General features: G+C 31.7%; 1 protein-coding gene across 1 annotated transcript in view; it reads left to right on the top strand.

Annotated features, from left to right (window-relative positions):
- Positions 1–17,323, top strand: part of LOC140441938 (extended synaptotagmin-2-B-like) — a 78,498-nt gene extending 61,175 nt beyond the window's left edge. Inside the window, exons 9-20 of the mRNA XM_072532948.1 lie at positions 1,237–1,357; positions 5,882–6,040; positions 6,095–6,180; positions 8,023–8,161; positions 8,249–8,335; positions 11,143–11,445; positions 11,512–11,626; positions 12,364–12,508; positions 12,935–13,018; positions 13,077–13,173; positions 14,055–14,189; positions 17,091–17,323. Of these exons, the coding sequence (XP_072389049.1) occupies positions 1,237–1,357; positions 5,882–6,040; positions 6,095–6,180; positions 8,023–8,161; positions 8,249–8,335; positions 11,143–11,445; positions 11,512–11,626; positions 12,364–12,508; positions 12,935–13,018; positions 13,077–13,173; positions 14,055–14,189; positions 17,091–17,177 (1,558 nt within the window). The 3' untranslated portion in view covers positions 17,178–17,323. The remainder of the gene's footprint in view (positions 1–1,236; positions 1,358–5,881; positions 6,041–6,094; positions 6,181–8,022; positions 8,162–8,248; positions 8,336–11,142; positions 11,446–11,511; positions 11,627–12,363; positions 12,509–12,934; positions 13,019–13,076; positions 13,174–14,054; positions 14,190–17,090) is intronic.
- Positions 17,324–17,458: the final 135 nt, after the last annotated feature.

The raw sequence follows: 17,458 nt of genomic DNA, 5'->3' as shown, positions 1-17,458 counted from the left end.
TTACTGTTTACGTTAATTTATTTCGTGAAACATTGAATTTCGTATAGTGAGATTAGTGGACACTTATTTTACAGAAGATTTTTAAAAGATAATGTTGACGGCATCTTAAAATATTAATTTTTTTTATTTATTTCAAAACAAGTATAGGGTGACGCCTATGGTTTTTTGACCTGTTGAGGATTTGCATACATAATGTGCTATCAATATGATGGAAAAGGACTATACATACATGGCATAAAGATTACATTTAAAACTGTTTCCCTACTTTTCCGGTGTAGAAATACCTGTGGATATTTTTATCCGCATCAACCCCTAGGAGTGGTTTATTTTTAATTTAGAAAACGTTTGTTACACATAGCAGTTTTGAAAAATACTGACATTTTGTGAAATCTTATAGTTTGTTACAATTTTTGAGAAAGTTTATTATTTTTCTAATATCTCCTATTTCTTTTATATCTTGTTTTTGAGTACACTGGACAGTATGTTGCACCGAAATGGATATTTTGTCAGTTGTTGCATATCGGCTGAGGGTCCTTAGAGATGATGTGTCCATCTATAAATTTTGTATGACCTAGCCTAGTCTGTTGAGGACTACTTGGTCACGTCTTTGAGCTGGAAGTGGTAGTAAAGCAGAAGTATGGAAACTTATGGGTCGAATAAATGTTGTTCTCTACATATAAAATCTCTAACCCTCATAACCTTCGTGCCAATCGGTAGTTTTTCGATAAAAATTGGTGGTATATCATCAGGTCAAGGTGAGGTATTTTTGGGGTTGTTAAAACTTTTATTTAAGAGCGTAGGCGCAAAATTTCGGAGCAATGCTTTTTAAATGCATTCATTTTTTTCGAATCATGAGAAAACTAACAAATATTTTTGAAAAATTTAAACGCAGAATGAAATATTACATTATTACCGAGGGCCGAAAGTCCCTTAGAATAAACAAAAAGTTTCTTTTGAATGAGATATTTGAAATTAAAAATCACACTAAATTTTCTCTTTTTTTTTCACCCCTGTAACTTATCAAAATAAATATTATAGAAGTTTTCGGGGACTTTCGGCCCTCAGTAATAATGTATTCTTTCATTCTGCGTTTAAATTTTTCAAAAATATTTGTTAGTTTTCTCAAGATTCGAAAAAAATGAATGCATTTAAAAAGCATTGGCCCGAAATTTTGCGCCTACGCTCTTAATCCATCAAGTGTGGATTTATTTTATAATAAAATCAATTTTATTTTAGCTACTTTATTCGGCAAAAGATTGAAGAACGAATTAAAAAGAAGTTAGTCTTTCCAAATAAAATTACCAAACGATTTTCAAAATCTGTGGAAGCTGCTGAACTTAAATCACTTGAACCTGCTGTAAGTATGTTATGCATCTTTCTAGTTTATTGTCGATCTCTTATTTTAAAACTGGAGTATGGTTATTATTAAATATATAACCTAATTAGTATATCATATACTCGCATTACTTAACTTTAATAAAATTTAAATAAAAACGACTACAGCAGTTTTGACTTATTTTCGTATTCCAATGTAAAAATTGTTGGCATATTAATTGAAATATTTTATAATTTACCTCTAGAAACGAAACAAAATGAATTTGAAAGTATACATAACGAGTTAATGAACAAATTTGCTCTCCATTTGAATTGGGACATATTTTGTTCTTCACTACAAATCATTATTTTTTATTTCTCATACATTTGAGGCAACGCTTTGAAATTTTTATACTTAATTCTGGCTTTCCAGATCATGCCAATTATCACTAGATCAGTTATCCCCTCCAGCCGTCCACCAATGTCACTTTTCCCCAGTAAACAGCACGGAGTAGGGATGAGAATAAAGTCCCGTCTCTCTCGCACAACCAGCTTTCTGTCACTCCGACTCTACACAGTTTTTGGTCAATATTTTTGTTTATGCATTAAGCGTATGTAGTAGTGGCGTTTACAATTATCATTTTACCTTCTCAGTGTTGGGCCGAGCTTATTCAGCGTGTTGTCCGAACATGGCTCACCAGTTCATAAATCATAATTTGACGAGCAATAGGTATTAGTAGCAAAAAATACAGATGTCGATGATCTGAATGCGACCATTTGGAATTTTCTTTCGAGAAAGTTGTTTTTGTTCAAATCAGTTGACACAGTTCAAATCAGTATATAAATCAGGATGACGTAGTTAACTATCCTACAGAGTGTTTGAATTCATTGGAATTGTCTAGACTCCTACCTAACAATTTACAATTAAAAGTAGGATCAGTTGTCATTATGCTGCGTAATATGAATCAACCTCGACTGTGTAATGGAACGAGACTGACTGTGAAAAGGCTAATGAATATGGACGCATTGACATTTATTCGCGCGTGGGAAAACCGTTATCGTTGTATATTGACGCAACGCAAAAAAAATATTCATTAAAAATCATTAAATTGATACAACGTTTTTCATAAATAATGTTATTTTTTTTTTAGTTTTTGTTCTTTTAATTTTTAAAAGACATTATTTAATTCTAATTCGGTACGAATTAGAATTAAATATATATATATATATATATATATATATATATATATATATATATATATATATATATATATATACATGTTTAATGGTTTGGATTATTTTGAATATATTCTACTGCATAAATATTTTGTTGTGTACAATATATCTAATCGGATGTTATCTTGTTTGTTGGTTTATGCGGCATTTAATCATTGACATGTATGTTAGAAATATTATTGTTCTACTATTTTTGTTTTTGAACTATAATTCTTTCTATATTTAGTAATTTAAAACTGAATAGGAACTGGAAAATGAATATTTTTATTACATATTGAACATTTCTTTAGAACCAACTGTAAAACAAATCCTGCTTAATCCCAAAAAGTCAATATTGAAATATTGACCAGAAAGAGCGTATTGTGTATTCTGTCTATGCACAAACATAATTATATGGGCAATAATAAAATAACATGAGGAATACATCAGTATCCGATATGACACTGACGTTGTACTCCAGTCACTGTGGAGGAAAAGAGGTCAATACCTCTAAATTTTTTATAACTGAATCGATTTTGCTAATAATTTGGAATTAGGCTTATCTTACCTCCCTCTTCAAAAGTTATATATGCGATAGGTGAGCTTTTTATTTTTAAGGGGTGAAATCACCCCTTATTGAAAATAATGAAAAAAATTTATATTAAAGCATTTTATGGATTTAAATCGTGTTAAATTAGGTAATTGAAATATTGTCAATTATATTAATGGATATTGTGTACATTTTCAACCCTTAAATAATCTTAAAAACCACCCCTTTTAATAAAAATAATTGTAAAAAATCGTTTAACAGGTTCAAACGCTTTTGTAGTGCATTTATATCATCTACAATGTAATTCTCTGCTTATATAAAATAATTTTGGTTAATTGCAACACTTCAACCCTTAAAAACTACCCCCTATGTCAAAATATATAAAAAAATCTTTTTAAACAACTTCAAAAGTTTTTAATGTACATTTATATTCAAAAATTCCTTTCTTATCAATAAAATATTTTTTGATTGGTTGCTTATTTTCAACCCTTAAAAACCACCTCTATGCTCACGAAACAAATTCCCCTTTGGTAAATGTCTAAATAAAAAAATTAAGTATACTCATGCTGTTTTTATTGTAAAAAATTATGCATGAAAATACTTTACATTAGAAAGTATACAAAATATATTTACAAAAATAAAAATTATTTACAATATATCAAATTATTCATTGTCTGAAGCGTCATTCTCGTCGTGTTCTAACTCCACCTCTTCGTCTATTGCAGGACAGTTTTGACAATTGTCGCCAGAGCATGTTCCACACGTAGCATTGCAAAATAGACCTAGTGTACGACAGCCACACGCTGAGCCGCAACCCTTTTTGCAATTGCAAAAAATCAGTTTCAATAGTTCTTCTGCTGCAGGTGAACTTGTCATTTTTATTGGTTGTAAAATATCATCACTCTTGAACCATCCCCAATCCGTTATATCAATCTCTTTGTTTCCAAGCCATATCTGAGTTTGTAAATAAACTCTTTTGATATGCTCATTCAGGGCACTTACAGTTGGTACAAGAGATGATAATTTAACTGCACTATTTTTAGTTGTGGCTTTAATAAACGATTCGTATCGCATTTGTTCAAGTAATGATGAATAATCTTCGACCTTATTCATTTTGTTCATGTGGGTGTCTTTGGCAAGGCCATACAGCAAAATTTAACAGTATCTCCCAGCTTCTAAAATGTCTTCGAGATCTGAAGTACTCCTGTCATTGGCACTCATTGGCGGCTTGCCCACGCAACTTCAAAGGAGTGTCGGTTCTCTGTATTCGGTAGTTCTCTGAAGCAAATGTTCAGTTTAGAGGTACCTATATTATATACATAACATATATATGTATGTATGTATGTATTATATACATATTTGTGTGAGTGTTAGTGTGTCTCTTACCAGTTTTTCGAATATACTTGAATAAAGCATTTATATATACAGAAAATAAGTTGATGCTCCAAAATATAAATAACATGCTCCAAAATTTTTTTAGAATAACTCCGTTAATTTTTAAGCTAAAGTGTCAATTAAAAAAATATTTTGAAGGTATTTTCAAAAGCTACAAGACTAAGTAGATTAAAATATGTTAAAATTCTTTCTTTTTAAATAGTAAAGGGCCAAGGTGCTGATTACAGGTGTGTCAGCCGCTGTATCTCAAAATCAAAAATTTTTGTTAAGAAAAAAACTACATTTTGGTATAGAACCATTTTTCACGTATCTCTTATAGTTTTAGATTTATTTTAAAAAAATATAAATTTTTAGATAATTAAAAAAAAAGATTTTTTAATTTAAACATGATTTTTTAAAAAAATACGCATTTTAAACAGGTTAAACTTTTACAACTTATAAATAACACTAAAATAAAATAAATTGTAGAAGATATACGTTTAATTTCAATTCTGATCGAAATAGTGTTACTTATACTGCTCGTTTTTTTTTAAAACGCTAGAGTAATTCAAATTCTTTCCTTCGTATTAATCGAAATGGCTTTTAACATAGCTCATTTTAAAGGTTTTTTCTAGCTCTTTAAAAAGTGTTGTATGAGTTTTTATCAAAAAAGATGTCCATTTTCCGATATTTGATGTTAAATACATCGATTATAGTATCCCAAAAACAAAAAGGCATCTTCAAACAATTATAAATCGCTTAGTATTGTACTTATAAAACTTAATAAAAAAACATTCTCTTTGTTTTTTTATAAGCTTTTTTTTGCTCATTATAGATTTTTCAATAAAACGCTTTGTTTTTGAGTTATTCGTACAAAATCATTGGAAAACATGTTCTTTTTTGCGAAAAGTTTACTTTTTCAAGTGCGTATAACTCAAAAAGTATTAATTTAGCAAAAAAAATTTATATGACATTTTTTGTTTAAAATTTGATTCTCTATCAATTCCCGGGGTTATTTTGAGTGTAAAAAGTTCAACCCCCTAGATGGGGTGCCAACCACCCCAGGGGTAGAAGCACACATCGACACCATAAAAATTATGTTTTTTGAGTAATTTACTACCCACTGTAAAAATTTCAGATAAATCGGTGCAGTTATAAAAAATTTAAAGGGAAAATGCCACAGTAACTGGACTATTGTCAACAAGTGACACAGCTGCAGATCCGATACAATTCCATGTCAGTTATTGAATATAATCGATTACCATGGAATTAAACTGCTAAATAATATCATAGATAAATAATATTGATTTAATATACTCAACTTGTAATGAACCAAAAAAACCAAAATTCTTTTAGGTACATATGAATTATTACGCTGACTGACAGATTATAATTTTATTTATGTTTAAAATACAATATATATTTTAGGGTGTTTTGAGGGTTCACGTTTTTGAAGCTAAAGACTTGGAAAGAAAAGATGTGACTGGAAAATCAGACCCCTACGTTGTTCTAACCGTTGGCGCACAAGAATGCAAGACTCCTGTTATCAAACGAGAACTGAATCCAAAGTGGGACTATTGGTGTGAGGTAAATATCTAATTACTGTTTTTTTATGTTTTTAATGAAAAATCCTTTTTTTAGTTTGTTATTTTGGATCCATTGGGACAACATCTCCATTTTAAAATGTTTGATCAAGACGATTTAAACGAAGATGATTTTATGGGAAGGTAAAAACAAAAATTTTTTTATAGTAATAAATATAAATATAATTAATTTACGTAAACAATACAACATGTCTAAATGATGTACCTGATAGGCCAATCATCGATATAATATAATAAGGATGGAACCTTTGAATAAATACTTGCGTCCAAAGTAGCTAGTAACAATGGCCGATCTTGTTTACGGAATGTCAGTGGTGTACGAAAAAAATTATTTTGGTACATATATATGTACAATAATTATTTATTTTCGTTGTTATTTACATTTAAATAAAAGATATAATGATGTGTAACATTGTAAAATTAAAAAACTATTATTTTTATAACATAAAACATTTTACAGGTACGTAGTTGCACATCGCACACCACTGATGTGACTGGATGCTAAATATTAAAAATTTAACGAATTGATTAATTTACCAAAAATAATATATTAAATTATTGACTTAAACACATAATGTTACCAGCATAATATTAAAATATCGGGAAATAATTAATCACCAGTCAAATTCACGTCAGACATTGTAGCTAATAGTAATGTGACGTCAGTACCGTCGTCTATCAGCCACATGTAAACATCATAGACGTATGTATTAACATAGACTAAGCCATCGATATAAGGCCAATTAAGTTAGATTCTTACTCGACACGACGTTATAGACGTGTTTAACAGTTGAAATATGACTATCATATTATGTACTTTTTAACTATCAATCCCTTCTATACAGTTATGACGAAAAAATTCTTATTTTTTACCTACTTGATTGATCTATAAGTATTAAAAACCTTATAAAGAATGTGTACTGCAATAAATTTAGAAACCCAGAAAAATTACACTGTTTAGGGGGGAAGTCATAAAGTTAGTAGGACTCCGCTTAGAAGAAAATCTGTGATTCCCTTGCTACATATCTAAATATAATTTCTAGTAATAAAATAGGTTCAAAGATGCACATGAATGTGAGACAGAATAAATTAATTTACCCCATAGTCATATTGAATTTACAATAGAAACAGAATAGAATCTATCCATAAATTTAGATATATAAGTTATCAGACTTAAAAACAAACATGAGTTCTCCGTATTTCATAAACCTACCCATACTGACACGACTATACACAATTTATCATCCCATCTTACACAACATAAATTGGCAGCCTACCACAGCATGTTACATAGATTAATAGAAATTTCGATGGCAAAATACAACTTTGAGATAGAATTAAATATCATTAAGCAAGTTGCAGTAAACAATGGGTACAACGAACAAACAATAAATAAAATTTTAAATCAAAACTACATAAGAAAGCCCTGAAATTAGTATTTCTAATTAGTAATTAGTATTAGTATTAGATTCTCGATTAGATATACAGGCAAGATATCAACAAAAACAGGCAAACACATAAAAAAGAAAGGAATAACAGCAGATTTTAATAACAGATGGTGTATACAAACTTAAATGTGGCGACTGTACAAAAACTTACATCGGTCAAACTGGTAGAAATTTTAACAAACTTATAGCAGAACATAAAACAAAGTTTTCATTGTTTTATTGTTAAATATAAAATGAATTTCCATCAAGTAACGGTCGAATCCATCACCTCTTTTCTATATCTTTATTTACTCGTATTTTGAGTACTAGAAGCCAGTACATAAAAGGTTCTTACTTAGATGGATCGATATGACGTGCAATTTTAAATTCCCTATGTCTCTTTATTTATCGCCTGTTTGCTTTGAAAATCGTAGAAAGCACAAATTTGAGCGAGAATCTGAATTTTGGTTTCGAACAGGTAGTAGAAATCTTCGGATTTTTACTTTTTGCTTTAATAAATTTTATGTTTATTTTTTAGTGGCATTGCAGAAATTCATGCCGTAATTAAGGAAGGAGAAAATGACAAATGGTTTAATTTAGATAATGCTAAACATGGCAAAATTCATTTAAGATTTACTTGGTTAGGATTATCTGCTGACAGAGGAGATCTTCATGCGGTAAGCACATGTTCAATTATGTAATAAAGGTTTAAATTGTTAATAAATCAATAGTAGGATTGTTTTCTGAATTATTCTAATTTTTAGGCCTCCCAAGAAACAAAATTATTAAAGGTGGCGGACATTAGTACAGCTCTGCTTACCATATATTTAGATACAGCACAAGATCTTCCGGTAAGTTCTAAACATACCTATTACTTAAAACTGTAAGTCGCACTAAATAATAGACCAGCCACACCCATAGATTCCACTTTTTAGTTACTAACAATATAATAGTACAAAAATTCCTGTTTACTAACTCGTAGGGCGACTCCTTCTTTGGTACTGGTTTCTTTCGCAACACCACTGTAGATCATCAGCAAATCATCCAAGATAATTTGACCTAGTTCTAAGAAATGACACTTGAAGAAAAAGAAGGTTGCTAAAAATATGCTTTAAGTACACTGTAAAAAAGTTTTATTAAATCTGCCTATTTAAATGCGTTAATCGAGCTAAAATTATTGTAAGATTAGTAAATTAAACCTAATGTTATGAAATTACATGCATTTACTCATTGCTATTTTTTCCATAACTTTGCCAAAAGTGAGTCAATTTACCTGCTGGCAACTGCAAAAAGGTTTTCAGTTACCAGTGCTAAAATTGCATCCGAATTACAGTAGTGTCAGTAAAATTGCTATCTCCTATAGTAATTATATATTAATTATCACCGGTTCAATATCTTCCTGCAAATTGTCCACTGCAAATATTTTTACTTCTACTTTCTTGATGTGGTTTACATAATTATGCCACTGCTCTTTAGATACGCGTTGGTAAGCTTCTTTTGTCAACTGTTCTACCATTTTTTCTATAAAATTGACGTTTTTTGTAGCCACATACCTTTTCACTTGACTCCACACCATCTCAATCGGGTTCAGCTGGCGATGGTAAGGTTGCAATTGTTTCAATTTTGTACTTGTTGTACTCGTCTCTAAATGCGGCCGCAGTATCCAGTAATTCACCTTTTAGGTAATCTTCCTCGAAGAAAATATTCTTTTCGATTATCCAATCCCTGATTTTCCTTTTGTTACACAATTTTTTCGGGAAATCAAAATTACGTGAGTGGTATGACGCGTAATCCAAAACGACAACGTTTTCTGTGTCTTTCGGCAAGTTTGGAATTAACTTCTACTCAAACCATTTTTCATATGGATCCCCGTTCATTTCGTCATGGTAATCAGCGATTCCCTTCTTGGCCAAGAAAGTTAATTCTGCCCATGCCACAAAACGAGTTTCGCTTCCAGCATAAAGAAGAACAGACCGAGGACATCTTTGGGTTGGAGCTTTCAGTCCAGTAGAGAGCCCTTTTATGAAGGCATCTCGTAGATTCTTGATCGTTGTGTCCCTCCATTCCTTTTTGACTGAAGCACCAACGTTAGTCCAAGATTCATAAACAAAGTTTACATTATCCTTCTTCCTCAATGTTTTTATTTGTCTGAGGTACTGGTGTCTCCAGGATATGAGATCTTTTCTTTCCATCATTATCGAATCTCGACCTCTTTTATCATATTCAAAACCCATGTCATTTAGTAGCCTACGAAATGTGGTTTTTGAAAAAGCTGGTAGATCCTCATCATCCTTCACTCTGTTCATTATGCTGTCGACGGTTGGTGGTATGTTTTCCAAAAAAAAAAATCATGGGCAATTTTTCTTATTTGAGATTTCACTCCCTCATCATAATTATTCTCACGTGAATTGGACTGGAATCTTTTTCTTCGTTTTTTGTACCGGTTTCAGTTCGCCTTGCTTAGCTCTTCGCTGATGTCATAAATTTTGCTAACACTCACACCGCACATTTTCGAAACTTTTGTTGTTCACCACAGTAATAGTCAAGTTGTCACCATTTTTAAGTTCAGAGAAGGTCAATATTAAGAATATTATTGGATAACAAAAAGCAGACTATGGCTAGCAATGCTAGAAAAGAGAATACCAAGAAAATTAGTGGGGGCAACTCAAATGTGCGTGACATACTCATATGCACAGAAAAAGATAGGAAACATCGATGCCATTTAGTATAATATCAAGACTTAAGGAGACCCCTTATCACCGTTGCTGTTCAGTTTCGCCTCATAATATGCAATAAGTAAAATATCGTCTGAGCTGAGAGTGGATTTGCGAATCGAGGATCAAAACTATTATTGGTCTTTGCTGATGATCTGGGTGCAGTCGCTCATTCTACAGGAGACGTGAGAGAGGTGGTTTCACAACTCGAGAGGGAAACAGGTAGTCTAGGTCTCCGAACAAATAAAGGGAAGATGAAATTTATAGGAAACGAGGTCTCACCTAAAATAGCTGCGGGGAATAGAGCATGATCGGAGAAAGACTAGACAGAGTGCCAAAAACAGTGTTTTTTTTAGAGACCAGACGTTAAATCAGTAGGCCTTCCCAGAAAAAGGTGGAATGATGATGTTGAAGCCGATTTATTTAGGATTGGGGTACAACAATCGGAAATGGAAGAGCAAGATCGTAGAAGATGGAGGGCTATAGTGGATGCAGAGAAGACGCACCCCTAGATGTAAAGCCAGTCAAGAAGAAAGAAGAATCTAGCTCTCGACTTATAAAATGTTATAGAAAGACGAACTGAATTTTTGAGACGATTGCAAGATGTAGATATCTGTTACATCTTTATTTCTTGTAGTTTCAACCATGTACATATGTATGAATAGATGGATATGATAAATGTGACTCATAAGACCACGCCAGTAACGGTAAAGAAGTTGTTTCTTTCAATTATAAATAAAACTAATTCTGTTTAATTTTATTTAATTTCTGCATATTCTGATAAAGTGCAAAAAGTTACAGAAATATTCTGACGAAACATTTAAAATTAGTTTAGTGGAAGGCGTTTTTTATTACAACAATGTAGATATGCTCCAATAAAAATTTTAACGTGCATTGTAAATCAATATTCGTTTATATTTATTATATTTTTGGTATCATTTCAGAGAGTGAAGTCTAAGAAACCGGATCCGTACGCTGTCTTGACAGTGGGCAAAAATCAACAAAAGAGTAAAGTAAAAAAACACACTTGTGATCCCATGTGGGAACAAGGATTTTCGTTGTGTGTTCCAAACCCTGACAACGACTCTCTTAACGTGTCAATTCTAGACAAAGAAAGTGACTCAAAATTAGGTCAACTAACCTACCACATTTCCGATTTGTTCCGAGCCCCTGATCTACAACTTAGTAAAGAAGAATTTAAGTTGGTCAATTCTACTGGAAAGCTAATAGTGTCTCTTCAACTTAGGGTGAGTAGAATTGCTTGAGAATGTACATATTTGAATAATATTATATGTACATATAATAATTTTTAGATCTTGACACATGATAAATTTGAATGTGAGGATAGTGATTCTGATTGGGAAAATGAAGCAGGTGAAATTTCAAGAGAATCTTCTTTGCGATCATCGTCCAGAATGCAAAGATCAGGTAAGTATTTTATAGTTGTGTATGAAAAATAATAATAGTCAATACATGACAGTCACTCTATGTGGACAGGAGGTACACGTAAGGGTAGATCATTTAGACTAAAGATTTGCTTTGTCAAAAACTAATGACAAAATTCTCCAATATTTTGTTAGATTTTTAATGTATTCAACAGGAAGCTATACGTCAGTAGGATGTTATACATGCACTAGATATTAGTTCTTATGATAGTATCGGATGCGTATAACTGACCCTTTGGCGCGACGGACACCGGACTGTTGTAAGAAATATGCGCAGTCACGCTAACGAAAGGATGTTTGTAAGTGATACCAGATGCATCGTCTGCTTTCTAGAAATGTATTGCTTATTACGCTGACTACATTATTGAAAAGGAGATTAACCTTTAAAGAACAGTTTTTAGATATTGGAATATTACTAAGTTAGATAATATAATAATAAGAATATTATTACTTATATAATAATGCAAATAATGAATAACAGTTTCCCATTTGATGATTTTATTCTTCTAATCCTGTGATTTGCATACCAAATAGAGATAACAGCCAATATACTCTTATTCTTTAAATGCAGCAATTTATACGGCATTTATGATCATTTTTTATAAGAAATATTTTACTTCGGCACTTTTATTGAAAGTAAAAAATGTTTAGTATTTTAAAACCACATGAAGTTTACAGCTTTTTTTAAGGTTTTAATATCTAATAACTTTCCCTTTTTAGTATCTACCTCAAGTAATACTACTCCTCCTCCAAAAACACCTACCCAAGCAGAAACTCCAATTTTCGAGCGTGAGGTTGAAGAATTCGTAAGGAAAGAGTCTGTTAGAGCTTCACAGACGTCAGTTAAGAGTTCCAGTTTTAGAGTGTAAGTAAAAAAATAAGAAAATATGAACACAAAATGATATGTGAGTCTCTGAAAGAGTCAACTCTTTCATATAATTTGTCTAAATTTGAACTCTTATTTTTAATTTTGACCTAAATTGTATGTACCCTACAATGAATAAACAGTTCATGACTGACTAGATTGTACAGTTTCCATCAGACTGATTATAACCATTGCCACTGATGTCTTCATATACTTTATATTGTGCCAATTCTCTTATAAGACCTTTGTACTGTGGCCTGATGATGGCCCGATGATTGTAACCCTCGAAACCAGTGGCCTACGATTTTATTATAATAAAAACTACCTAAAATTGTGAGACTCGGCTATCTCCTATACACCAGTATTATGGACTCACATTGATAACCTTTTCATCATTTACATATAATAATATATATTCTTTTTTAGAAAACCAGAACTGGGGCAACTGGAGGTATCACTATTTTACAGCGCACCTAGACAAAAACTTATTGTGACGGTTCATAGACTTTCGTAAGTATTTTAATTCTGAAAGTTTAATTTTAATTTATGATCGATACTTTTTTTTTAGAAATCTACCTTTAAAGGATCCAAGTAATATTCCCGATCCCTATGTCAAAGTAAAATTAGCTGCCCCCGGAGCTCACAGAGTTAAGAACAAAACCAAAGTATGTATTTTGGTACATTTTTATCATACTAAAAACGAAAATTCTCTTATTAATAAATATAACTTTGACAAGATTTATAGATACTATACAATTATCGTTCTGAATTGCCTTAGAAGATATCTGTATCACAGAATAAATAACAATCAGAATGCCCACTCTCAGATGCCGCTTTTGAAGTTTGTCAGCACGCGATCGTCATATTTTAAACGGAAATATAGACTCGAATTGAGAAATTTGTGACAAGCTGTGACAGAACTGTAACTTAAATTTTTAGAGATTAATAATTTAGTACATTTGAAATAATTTAATCTATTCTTCAACTAAAAGTACGAATAAAATTGTGCATATTATGTTTATAGTTGCCGTAAATAAATTAAACCGGGTTAATTCGTGGTCATTCTGATTGTTTATTATTATGTGTCTGTATTGTCTGGTTATTTTATATCATTAAGACGAATACCTTCATTATAATCCAGATTTTCTTTGAAAATAAGTACATATTGAAACGCAGATGTAATAAATTTCTGTTCTTCTCCTCGCTGAATCGTGATTGCACCTGTAAACTTATTTTCTACTTTTATATTAACGGTTTGTTATAGCTTAGAATCATTAAAATTTTCTACAATGATCAGCAGTTATATTAGAGATCCTTGCCGCCTACATTGACAGTTTTTAGCATGTACATTAACTTTTAATGTTTTATTTCTTGGAACGATTTTTACTCATCCATAAAACATACAGATATATTTTAGTTCACTTCTCTACAGCTTTGAAATGCAACCTAAATTGCAAATAAGTCTTGGCAAATACCTAAGTCATCTTGGAATGTGAACAATTGTTCAACAAATGTACTTATCCTACTAAATATTTAATTTTTTTAGGTCGTAATGGACAACTGCGATCCTGTCTATGAAGAAACGTTTGAATATCTCCTTTCCAATTCAGATCTTCCAAATCACAAACTAGTTTTTACAATTAAGAGCAAAAAGATGTTTAATTCGTTTATTATGGGACAAGTGAGTATTTTAATGAATACAAAAAATACACTGGGAAGAAGTAAATTAACTTGAGTCTGAACACTTTATTCGCCTCTAAAACAATTTACATTTTACCAACCCCGTTACTGTTTGTCCTACCACAATATATGCCATTAAAAAATGCATACTGCCAGTATCGACATAATAGAACTGAAGTCCTATTGTTTTTTTGTTGGTACCTATTATTTATAATGCGTTTGACATTGACTTTAGCATCAATAATTATTTATAAACAATTTGCCCTCGACTGGTTCACGTACTTTTTTACGTACATGCATTTATTATTAATCTAACGGTTCTGTTTATATCGGAATAAGCCACATTGATTGTAATGAAAATTACTTTTTATAATTTTTATTTTGTTTGGCAGTTATTGTTTTCCAAAATTGATAATTCTGCGGATGATGTTTGTACCCTCAGGATGATATCAAATTCTGATTCTGTAGATGATATGAGCTCAGCAATTAGCTCCTGACTGTAGAAATCCAACGGTTCCTGAACGGTATCACTATCCACTTCTAAATTTATTCGCCTGGCGAAATCGACAACTTCTTTAATCACATTACCAATTTCATCAGTCTATGGCGTCGAATCCACCTGGGTTTCAGTGGTAAAAAAGAAAAAATACAGTTTTTTCCAGGCACGATTTACCGTTTTTGTGAAATTTCATTTCAAGATGGTTTAATGATGATTCTGTTACTGCACACAAAAGATTGAATTGTTTCCAAAAGTCTATCACAGTGAGCCCGTTGTTTGTTGATAGCTTCATTTAGATGTGCAGCTTATTGCACCAGAGTGGGTCTCCGTAGACACAACCGTTTATAAGAAATAAGTAACACAAAATAAATTATAGCCATTCGTTGATTTCGGGCGACTAGCCGTAGTTTGCAAAAGACAGATTATCATGATGGTCGCCAACATCCGAAATGGATAGACACTATAAGAAGAAGTCCGAACATATACATTAGCTGAGCAATAGTGTGGGGGCAGTAAGTCTATAATCGATAATAGAGAGATTGTGACGCTCAAAACCAAAAGACGAATCGACGAGATTTTAAAATCGTGTAACTCCGAGTTCGCGTACGTCAAAGTAGCGTAAGTCGAGGTATTACTGTATTCAATATTAGAAAAATTATAAAATATAAAACAAATTCCAACTTGGTCAATTTTAATCGCATATAAAAAAACTTAATGACATGGGCGCAAAATTCTAGTTTAAGACCCCTATTAATATAAAAACAAATTAAATCCTTTGTAAAAGGTATATATCTCTTTCTACCCTCCTTGGATTGTTGACTGGCCAGGTCAGCACATCTTTCTTATTTATTTTCTGGATAAACTGTGTATGTGCTAGTTCTTTTCATTCTCTTCTATTTCTTGCGCTGTTTTATATTTCTCCCCATCTTGTTTTCAATTTTTTCGGGTCCTCTCGTAGTTCTTTTCCAGCTGGAGTCTGGTCTTATAAAAGGTATAATATAAAACCCTATCGGCCTACATCACAGAACGTTTTCGGAATGACTATTCCATGATCGGTGCTTTTCTAAGTTTATATGTTTGAAGCCACTAAATACCTAGTAGGTAAAAACTTTTTCAATATTAACTAAATTAATTTTAAGCTACATTTTTGCTGATAATAATCTAAAAAGTTATAGACGGAATTAACTTCATTGCAACGTAGGAATCCAACATTGAGGTTGCTAGGCCCTTAGACGAAGTGTCTATGAGGACTTGTTGATAGCAACTGATGGCTGATAGCAACTGAGGGTGTTTAAAATAAAGTCTTAAAAAGTAATCTTGCTTGTATCCAAAATATGTATGTCACTTTTTTTGGGAAATAAGTATCAACCAATGTTTGCCGTACAGTAACACTACGAGTATTTTATACTGTAAACCATATTTTGTTCTTTTACAATTTTGATATAAATAAATATATAAATGAAAACAGCTACGATCTTAGCTATATGGTAAGAAAACTGCAAGAAGAATATGAGGTGGCAGGTCTAAACATGAATATGACAAAATGTGAATATCTCTCAGTGGGAACAGAATATGTGACCTAGTCTTGGAAGACGACAAAATCAAAGGCGTGCAATCCTGCAAATATTTGGGGGTCATTTTCAACAAGAAGGGAAATAGCGCAGATGAAATCAGGAAAGAATAAACAAGGGCAGAGAGAGCAGAAGAGAATAAATTCTCTTCTCTGGCAAAAAAAAATTCGACGAGAAACCAAAAAACACATTTACGGTAGTATAGTCCAAAGTATTACACTTTACGGTTCGGAAGTATGGGACGTCACCAAAGCTAATAGAAACAAACTTATGACGACAGAAATGGATTATCTGAGACGAAGCTGCGGTAGATCGAAACTGGAGAGAGTTAGAAACGAACAAATAAGAAACGAAATGAAAATGGAGCGAAATATCAACGATGACATAGAAAGAAAACAATTAATCTGGTTCGGACATGTTAAAAGAATGCCAGAGTACAGATGGCCTAGAAGAGTATTGGAATGGATCCCTCCTGAAAGAGAAAGAGAGGACGGCCACAGAGAAGTTGGCGCAACGAAATTGATGAAGCAATTGCGGTAAGAGACTTAGAAGAGGCAACTGCATATGACAGAAAAAGATGGAAATTGGGGGCGGAGAAGCGGCGACAGCCGTAATAAATCTGTTATTGTATATATATATATATATATATATATATATATATATATATATATATATATATATATATATATATATATATATATATATATATATATATATATATATATATATATATATATATATATATATATATATATATAATTTTGATCATAATATATTTAATACCTTCTCAAGTACACTTTTTTATATTCTAAACTATATCTTATTGTTTTAGGTAATAATAAATTTAAATACCTTCGAAAGTCTTCACGAACCATGCCGAGAATGGTATGAATTGGCTCATGCGGAGGATTCAGACTAGCAGTGCCTGAAATGTGCTATTTGTTAAATGTACATGTATATATGCTATATTTTTATGTAGATATAACATATAATTTTTAGATATTGTATTTACAACAGCCTTTAACGTCCCTGTTACTAAATGAGTAAATTAAATTGTATATGGTTTGTTATTTTTTAATTTGTGACATGGATAATCATTTCATAATCAAGAAGTAAGTTGTGCCTTTTACAAAACATGTTAAAATTGATTGTAGAGTCAATAACAGCTGTAGGGCCGGTTGTTCGAACGCTAATCAAAAC

The sequence above is a fragment of the Diabrotica undecimpunctata genome, chromosome 5 (assembly GCF_040954645.1).
Source record: "Diabrotica undecimpunctata isolate CICGRU chromosome 5, icDiaUnde3, whole genome shotgun sequence".
Lineage (NCBI taxonomy): Eukaryota > Metazoa > Arthropoda > Insecta > Coleoptera > Chrysomelidae > Diabrotica > Diabrotica undecimpunctata.
This window is presented reverse-complemented; position numbering and strand designations above follow the sequence as displayed.